This window comes from Nannospalax galili, unplaced genomic scaffold (assembly GCF_000622305.1).
Source record: "Nannospalax galili isolate Female #2095 unplaced genomic scaffold, S.galili_v1.0 scaffold719, whole genome shotgun sequence".
NCBI lineage: Eukaryota > Metazoa > Chordata > Mammalia > Rodentia > Spalacidae > Nannospalax > Nannospalax galili.
In genome coordinates this window covers 125,782-135,136 of record NW_008341883.1, presented here as the reverse complement: position 1 = coordinate 135,136, position 9,355 = coordinate 125,782, and the positions used below count along the sequence as shown (strand labels likewise).

Genomic DNA, 9,355 nt, shown 5'->3' with positions numbered 1-9,355 from the left:
GATTTCTCCCCCAAACATTCCCCCCTTCCACACCCTAAAGCCCCCATATATAAAGTCCCAGCTCACAACCCATGAGCGGACATCTTTCCCTGACATCCCTCCCCTCCCTTCCCTTCCCTTCCCTTCCCTGCTTTCCCTTCCCTTCCTTTCCCTTCCCTGACATCTTTCCCTGACATCTTTCCCTTCCTCGAGGGAAAGGTGCCCCGTGCAAAATAAATCTGTATCCCGCTGAGAATTCCATCTGTGCCTCGGTGCCTTCCTCATCCATCTGCTCGCTCTTGCCCGCTCTCTATCTATCAGACACCATGTCGGTGCAGGGAATTGAACCCAGATCTTCTGCAAGAGCAGTCAGTGCTCTTAACCACAAAGCCATCTCTCTAGCCTCTTGTTTTTGTTTTTTTTGTTTTGTCTTTTTGAGACAGGGTCTCCCTGTAGCCCCAGCTGTCCTGGAACTCACTATGTAGACCAGGCTGTAGATCCGCCTGCCTCTGCCTCTCGAATGCTGGGATTAAAGTCATGTGCCACCACGCCCGGCGATCTTCTTTATATATTTTTTGAGACATGATTTCTTTATGTATCCTAGCTTGTCCTCAAACTTATGACCCTCTTGCTTTCAATTTAGCACTGGGGTTACAGATATGCACCATCACACTCAGCTTATCAAAATTTAAATTTTTTTCAGCAAACAAATCTCTGTATATAGATATCTGTGAACACACATATGTGTACACACAGGCTAGAAGTACAGAAATCAAACGGTAGTTTGGTTGAACCCAGGACTTGATACATGCTAAGCACTCTGCGCCACTGAGCTACACTCCCAGTGCTTAGTAGTGATACTTTTCATGGAAAGAAGAAATCACCTTTTACCTACTGTTTTCCTTATGGTTTATATTGATTGTAAGGGGAATTTGTGTTTTGAGGAATTAAAATGTAGAAGAAAATGGGAAAACCCTGTCATTAAATGAATTAATCTAAATGAAGAAAGAAAAATGCTGCATAAATTCACTTCTGCCTAAAATCTAAAATGGTCAAACACACACAAGCAGAATTAGAATGGTGGCTGCCAGGGCTAGACGGGGAGAGGTGGGGAGATGTGGGTCAAAGGGGAAAAATTCCAAATGGGAATGGAGGATCTAATGTAATGTGACTATGGTTAACATCTACTAAAATGTTCTAATCACCACACACACACACACGAGGAAGATGATGGTCCTATGAAGTCATGGATTTGTGAATTCCCTTACAGCGGTTATTTCACTGTGGGTATAAATGCCAAAACATCTAGTCTCACACCACAAATGCATGTAATTATTTCAATGGTGTCAGTAACGCTGGGGGAGAGGGAAAACGAGCCAAGGGAGACCAGAGAGGCCTGGATGCCTTGGGCAGTCGCTTTTGAAGGGCACCATGCCACAAGCTCCCCCAAGGCCACAGCCGTGCCCTCTGCTTGCCAAATGGCAAGAGCTTTAGTGACCCAACAGGTGCTGACAAGTTCTGTCTCTGGCCTAGCACCAGGCCTTCTGGAGAGGAATAAACAAAGTCATAGCAGTCTGGAAGATACTGTGTAAGATCTCCAGGCTTTGAGCTCTAGCCCTTTGGTGCTAAAGCTCTGGAAGATAATCTTGTGATCTGGGATTTATTTATTCTTTCTTTGAAGTTCATGTCAAGAATTCAAATGGATGAGATGGCCTTAAATACTTGTCCTAACTATTCACTTATGGATGCATGTACTCATCAGAAGAAAAGGATTTCCTTCTGTGTATGAGCCTATTTTATAAAAACTCTCACTTGAATTCCATTGGCAGCTAGGTATGATTCAGCATATTGTTAGGGTTTTGAGATTTATCTTATATTAAAGATTTTGTCCCCCAAACCTAAAGTAAAAGTCACTCTGTCTAAGAGAAAAATTCCAAATTGGGATTAGGTATGAAGGAATTTTTGAAAGACAGAAAGCCAATATTCTGTTTACAACATTGTCTCATTTTTAAATGTTGACAAACATTTGAAAAATACTAATTTGGAACTTTATTTTTAGATTTTGCATTTGGGAATAATGTTGACAAGTAAGTGTTTTCTTACACCTTTCCTATTTTTAGACTGTTTCATAATCGTCTCATCTCTAAATTATACCTATTTTCTAAAATAGATTTTAATGAATTCAAAATGATTAGCTTTCCAATAGAGAGAAAATGGCTGTTTTTCTATGTCAAATGAATTCCACCTATAACTACATTCCACTATAACCTCAAATAAATGAAAAGGTGATTAAATGCATAAAATACTAAAACTTGTTAGGAACTGTTAGCTGTTGCAAATGAGGGACTTTGCTTATTTTCTTTTCCTCTGAATATGTTCGGTGAAAGCAATTATCATATAGATTAACATTTCACATTTTTCTAAAATTTACATTTTGAGAAGCAAACACTTCATTAATTCTATAGAGGACATTTCCAATTCATGAATACTAATGAATTTTTAAATCTTTACTTTTCTATTTATGAATATTTTCCTTGGATACAGCATTGAACCCTATTCTCACACATTTACAAAACAATGTTACATAGAGAAATAACTTCACAATAAAGTATGCTTACAATATTAATATGCATGATACCTAAGAGTGTTTTAATCTTGTCACTTAACACTGTTTTCAATCATGAATACATGAGTGTATGAGACCTATATAATAGAAGACCCCTAAATATATACAGATATATCATTTAAAAAATAAACTGTATATGGCTCTTCCAGAGGACCCGAGTTCAGTTCCCAGAAAACATGTTAGATGGCTCACAACTGCCTATAACTCCAGCTCTTGGGAGATTCAACTCTGGCTTCCTGGGGCACCCACATCCATGTGCACAACACACACACACACACACACACACACACACACACACACACGCACTCACGCACAATCATGTTGATCAGACTAACGAAATTTTGACATGATTGCTACCTTTGCAGGACAGTGTTTGATGACCCTGAAGATGCTGTGTTTGTAAGGTCTATGAAGAGATCAGTGATGTCCATTTCCTCTCTGAACTGGGACACAGTTCCAACTCGAGAAGAAAAGTACCGTGAGGAGACGAGCACAGAGCCTCCTCAAATGCTCACAATTATTTTGAGATAACATGGAATTTCCAGAAGTCCTGGTGTTCATTTGTATATTAACTTCTCTGTGACTTAACATATTACACATTTATTATGACCTGAAGCTTGTAAATGTAAATGGAAACATCAGTGATAAGAAACATTTCCTACATCATAGGATGTATGTCATGTAACTGACATACTTGATCAAGAAATGGAACATTGCCAGCTCTCTTTAAACAATGGAGACCCCACTCAGACTAACTTAAGTGAAAGTATATTTACCGCGGGACCCACTGGGAGGTCACATGACTAGGAAACAAAGTCCTGACATACAGAGGGTTGTGACTAAAAGCTGGGGCTCTGGGATTAGACAGGTCTAGTCTAACTCTTTCATTTATTAGTTCTTACTTGGAAAGATACTTGCCTCTCCAGGCTTTAGTTTCTTACTGTATAAAATAATAGTAGTGATGTCAGAGTCTCCAGGATTGATACAGTGATCATCAAATGTGAAGAAGCCATCTTAGTGTTTTAGCTATTAGTTATTCTTAGCCCAAGTGCAACAGTACCTCCTAGGGACTAGACTTGGTGCCCCCCCCCACCTTGTCAAATTTAAACATTAAAATCAAATCCAAGGTCATAGTATTTGGTGTAAGGGGCCGTTATTTGGAGTAAGGGGCCTTTTGAGGAAATCAGGTCATGAGAGTAAAGCCTTCATGAATGAGATTAGTGTTTTCAGAGCTGGGGGAGCTAGTTCACCTCCCTTCTTCAGGTCACAGCAGAGCAAGATGGGACTCCCATGAAGGGGATTCTTTCCAATATCAAGCAAGCACACTAGTCTTGGATTTCTAGATCCCAGGCCCCAGAACTATAAGAAAGTGTACAATAGTTTAAAAAAAAATTTTTTTTTTGTTTTTTGGATTTTTTCTTTTTTAATTTTTTTTATTTTTGAGATAGGGTCTCCCAGTAGCTCCAGCTGGCCTAGAACTCACTATGTAGACCAAGCTGGCCTCGCCTTGAACTCACAAAGATTCACCTGCCTCTGCCTCCCAAGTGCTGGGATTAAAGGCATGTGCCACTACACCCAGCTTAGTACCCTTTCTAATAGCAGTCCAAACTAGTCAAGACACCTGATAATGTTAGGGTTCCCCTGAGCAACAATGCCTATAGACATACCTATACAGAGAGTGATTTATAAGGATTGGCTCATACCATTGTTGGGGGCTGATGAGTTCTGTGCTAGAAATCCAGATGAGTTGATAGTGCCATCTTAAGTTTGAAAACCACAGGGGTAGGCTAGTAGACTGGTGGGTGAGTAGACCAGCAGACTTTTGTTGGGAAATTTTGGGGGAAGATGTAGCTGTGTGTACATGTCACATGCTTCATCAACTTGAAATCTGGGACACATGAATGAGGTAAAAAAAGAATACCAGGAAACTCACCCAAATGTCAGTCTGAGGATTCTGGGGTTCCTAATCACTCTGTCAGAGCCCAGCACAGTGTGTGGCAGAAAGTGGAGTGAGGAAGAGGACGAGGAAGAGAACACAGCAGACCTTCATTCAAAATCGTTAAAGCTTGGAGAATGAAGTAAAACAGAGACACCTGGAAGGCTCCTCACAGCCTAAAGAGAAGTGTTTAGCACTGTACAGATGAGGTATTTTGATGAATGACTATCTTGCTGTGGGGGGTCTCGTTACAATGGACAAGTTTAGACAAAAATACTCAGTGAATTTCTTAATGTTGAATTTACTCACATGAAGTCATCATTGAAGAATGTGGCATATGGCAAGAAATGTATATGTTGAGGAAGGAAAGTATGAGGAAGGTGAGAATCAATACGATGAACAAATCTGCTCAGCTAAGTCAGGTAGATATTCTAGTTATTTTGACCTACAATTGTACACATTAGATAATCTTCACTTTACTCCCCCATATTTGCTAAATTTCCTACTCTCTGTTAAACTCTCGAATATTCACTCCCTCTTGACACAATAAATTATGAAACAAGTTGAGTTGTTTATGTAGGTACAATTTATTTTAAACCCAACGTAAGAACTGAAACATGGCACCACCTTCAGGCATCAAACTCAAGGTCTGCTTAAATACCACAAATGCTAAAAACACAGTCTGGGACATTCTTATGACAGTTATAAATCAGTTTCTAGACAGGATGAAGGCCCTGGAAAGCTGGTGGAGAGTCAGCCTTGAGTAGAGTATGGCGATGAGACAGTGTTAGAGGAAGTGTGTGCGTAGGGGACTAACCAGCATTTCAGGACACACTGCCTTTGCCACAGATGCTCTGCCTCTCTCTGATGATCTGACACTTCTGAAGGTTCAAATACTACAGAGCAAGCATCACTGCAGGAAGAACACAAGGTTCAAAGTGCTCAGGATAGTGTTATTAAAACTACTCTAGGAAGAACCATGGCAGCGGTTCTCAACATAGAACTTTCCTCATTCATCACGCCTTCGTCGGTACAGCCTGTACTTATTCACAGAAGAGTTACGCTTTTTCCGACTGCCCATATCTGTGGCTATTTTTTCCCCTGAACATCACATCTGCCCCCCTTTTCTCTTTGTTCCCTAGAAACTAGATTTCTTTTTTAAGGGAAATGATTTTCTTTTGAGAACAACTGCTGGATAGCCAGCCTCAGAAAGAGAATGGCCATGTTTTTCCTGTATTTTGAAAGAAAATATTTTCTGTAAGAATACCTGTTCAATCACAGAACAGAAAACAGGAAACCAGGGCAGGGCATGGGAAGACAGAGCCTTGCTTGAAAGCCTCTATTCTGGGGATGTGCAATCCTGCTTGGGCACCATGCGGGTGTCATAGCAATGAAAGTAATTCAGAAGTTCTTCAGCTCCCTGCTGGGACGAGGACCACCCATGCTGGCCGCTGTGACAGCTTTTACTCCTCAGACAGCTGCAGCCCTGCAGGAGCATCCTGTGCACCCACCAGCACAGCCTCACTTTCAGGCTCTTTCTCCCCTTCCACAGAATCACGAGGAGCGAGATCCTCTTGGGAGATACCAGGTTCAGCCTCTGGTTGATCTTCACTAACACAGTTAGAATTAACTTCGAATTTTCCAGCTGATAAAAAGAAAAAAAAAAAAAATAAGTATTTTGTTCCTGCCATGTGCCAGATTCTCTGGTAATGCTTACATCTATCAATCATTGTAACTATGCGAGGCAGAGTACTATTTTTATTATAATCACCATTACTCTTTTAGCAATGGTAAAACTGAAAAGAGGTTTGGTTACTTGCTGAAGTTTCAGAGCTAGGAAAACAGAATTGGCACTAAATTCAAGCCTTCACTGGAATGCATCCTCTGCATCAGAATAGTTGTTTGGGTTTGACAAAATCTACATTTAAATGCAGTTTTCCTTTTAAACAGCTTGATGTCCTTTAGTAGGTAGCAGCCTGTTATTATTTATGGAATGTCAGTAATAAAGTCTGCCCATTCTCAAAATGATTGTTTAAGCCAATCACACCAACAGTGTTTCTTGATCAGCCGATGAAACGTTCACACATCCTTCACGAGTGGAGGCGAAGTAGCTAGGAACAACGCCTTCAAATGACAAAAATTTCCCAAGAAGGCAAGTCAGGCCAGGGCTAGGCGGGTCTCTATAGTATGAGAATCACTGTGGAAGCAGTTACAGCTTCAGAGGAAAATGAGTCACCTAATCTCAGGAAAGGAGAGGCAAAAATAACATGGAACTCAGTGCTCCAAAGCTGGTAGATCTATACCTTAGTTTGTAATTTATGAATAAACTGCAATTTCATTCATAGTTTTGAAATGTAATGATGATATGTACAGTCTTCTGGTAGCCTGTTAATCATTCCTAATCATGAGTGACCCATGGAGACCCATCACTCCATGGCAGCCTCCTGGGTTAGTGCAAAATGTAGAATAAACCACATTCCTCAGAATCTTGTGTCTGTTTTCTAGCAATGTCTTAGTCAGCTATATTCTACATGTATTCTGAAGGCTAAAGCAGGCACGTATCTGCTGGTCATCCCAGAGCTTCCTGTGTCCCCAAAGGCCATTCCATCCCTATGTACCCGGCGTTAATAGCACCCATCCTTCATTTCCCTTCTGAAGAGGTAGCACAAGCTCAGTGGATTCATACGCACTGTTTTCCTCCCGACTCTTTTCTTTGGCTGCCTCCGACCGCTGCTTCTCATACACATCCTTCAGACTCTTACAGATCTTCTTATGTGTGAACCAGTGTGTTTTCTGGCAGGTCTGATCACAATATATTACCTAAGAGAAATCGCAATTTGTTTTCATTTTCAAATACAGTACTCATGTATGAAATTCTCAAAAAAGAAATAATATTTTGTTTTCCACACTTAAAGAAAAACTATTATATGATGTGTGGTTGTGTATTATGTAATTGTGTGTTAATTTGGATTTGTAAATTTTAGCTTATACTTTAAAAAAATAATGATATACAAGAAATGGTCTATAAGAAGATTTTTGACACATGTCATATTAAGAACCTGCTACAGGCAGCTATGGTGACATATATGTCTTTGATCCAAGTATTTAGGAGGTGGAGGCAAGAGGGTCAAGAGTTCAAGGTCAGCCTGGGCTGTAGTGAGACTCCATCTCAAGAGAAAAGAAACAAACCTGAAAAACTCAGAAGAGTCCTTTTGTGTTTCTAGCTCCCCACTTTTCCTCTACCATGACCCTAGGGGAACACGCTGCCCAACTGAATGCAGCCACAGGCAGAAAGTGTAAATGTGAGGCTGGATTTAGGCACTGGTTTTACAGGGCTTTCATACATAGCAAGAGTTAACCAACACAGCTAATTTTCACACCCTGAGCTGCACATGAGGGAACGTGCTGAGGTAAGTGCTTAAAGTAGGCAAAGCAGGAGAGGCAGGTGATGGCCACTGTGAGGCACTCAACAATAAGTCAAAGAATTTCAACCTTGAAATCAACAGACTACTGTAATCTATGGGATCAAGTGAATGTACAGACACAAACACATGTGGAATATCAGTATGTGGGAAGAACATAAACAGATTATACTTTACAAAGATGATTCTGGAAAAGGGGAAAGTGTAGTTCTTAAGGATTTTAAGTTGCTGGCAGTTAGAAGAAGTTCTACTTCAAAAGGAAGAGCTGATGAAAAGACTGAAAAGTCAACATGAAAGGGTTAAGATGATGTGTTGAACGGTCCTGATGCAGGCTTTCCTATCTGCACCAGCCCTATGTCCCCTTGCTCTCCTCCCATTTTGTCATCTTCATTTCAACTCCTTTTTTTCTACAGGGTAGAAACAAAGAAACTGAAGCTCTCTGAATTACTTTCTTAGATTCAATGAATACTTTCATGAACTAGAACGTATAAAAAACTACTACCAACTGTTACACTTAGGTGAAATCAGAGTTCAGCTGTCAGCTTGAACGTAATCTTTTTATTTTTATTTTATGTATATGAGTGTTTTGCCTGCATATATGTATGTAAGTGCACCCATGTCATGCAATGCTTGCGAAGGACATAAGATGGCATGAGATCTCTGGAATTGGAAGTATAGATGGTTGTTAGCTGCCATGTGGGTGCTAGGAACTGAACCTGGGTCCTCTGCAAGAGCAGCCAGTGGTCTTAACCACTGTGCCATTTCTCCAGCCCTTGAATGCAATCTTACCGATATGTCAATGAGTTTAAAAGAACTCCAGTCTTACCATTTTGCAAACTGAACATCTTTTACTTGCTCCTTTTTCTCCACAGGTGGTACAAAACTCAACGTCCACAAAACCCACTTGACCAGTGATAGCTTGCGTAAGTACAGAGAATGCAGTGGGATCCGAACCCTAGAGTAGTACAAAGAGGAGAAAAAGTTCATTGGAATCTCCATGAAAGACCACAGGGCCACCATCTACACACAGCACTGCCTAGAAGCACACACCAGGGAAGAAATCATCAGCTAGTGATAATACACACTTTATGACAAAGATCAACTCTTTGAATATACTGTCTATACAAAGTACTCAACAAGTAAGTCATGGATCTCCATAAACAAGAGAGAAAAAATTGTCCCTATTCTAGAACAAAAGTATTTTCAAATTAGTATTATTCAATAGGTTATGCTGACTTCGGATATAGGGCAGTGTACTGGCAGAATATTTTTTCTGAGAATTGATATCAAGACAATATTTACATCCTGTGGGATAAATACAGAACCCCCACAAATGTTTATCTCAATTCTTAAAACTTTGATGTCTTTACGTATTTTAATGTTTTTTGTTTT

The 9,355-nt window shown here is 40.2% G+C and overlaps 2 protein-coding genes across 3 annotated transcripts in view; one reads left to right on the top strand and one right to left on the bottom strand.

The window, feature by feature from the left end:
- Lrrc72 (leucine rich repeat containing 72) overlaps positions 1–3,328 on the top strand; it is a 53,588-nt gene extending 50,260 nt beyond the window's left edge. Inside the window, 2 exon segments of the mRNA XM_008837608.2 lie at positions 2,039–2,066; positions 2,971–3,328. Of these exon segments, the coding sequence (XP_008835830.1) occupies positions 2,039–2,066; positions 2,971–3,136 (194 nt within the window). The 3' untranslated portion in view covers positions 3,137–3,328.
- A 1,781-nt stretch (positions 3,329–5,109) lies between these two features.
- Positions 5,110–9,355, bottom strand: part of Ankmy2 (ankyrin repeat and MYND domain containing 2) — a 58,035-nt gene continuing 53,789 nt past the window's right edge. For both annotated transcript variants that reach the window (XM_008837604.3, XM_029565641.1), the window contains exons 8-10: positions 8,790–8,918; positions 7,232–7,361; positions 5,110–6,186 (exon numbers count right to left, since the gene is read on the bottom strand). In XM_008837604.3, the coding sequence (XP_008835826.1) occupies positions 6,005–6,186; positions 7,232–7,361; positions 8,790–8,918 (441 nt within the window). In that variant the 3' untranslated portion in view covers positions 5,110–6,004. The remainder of the gene's footprint in view (positions 6,187–7,231; positions 7,362–8,789; positions 8,919–9,355) is intronic.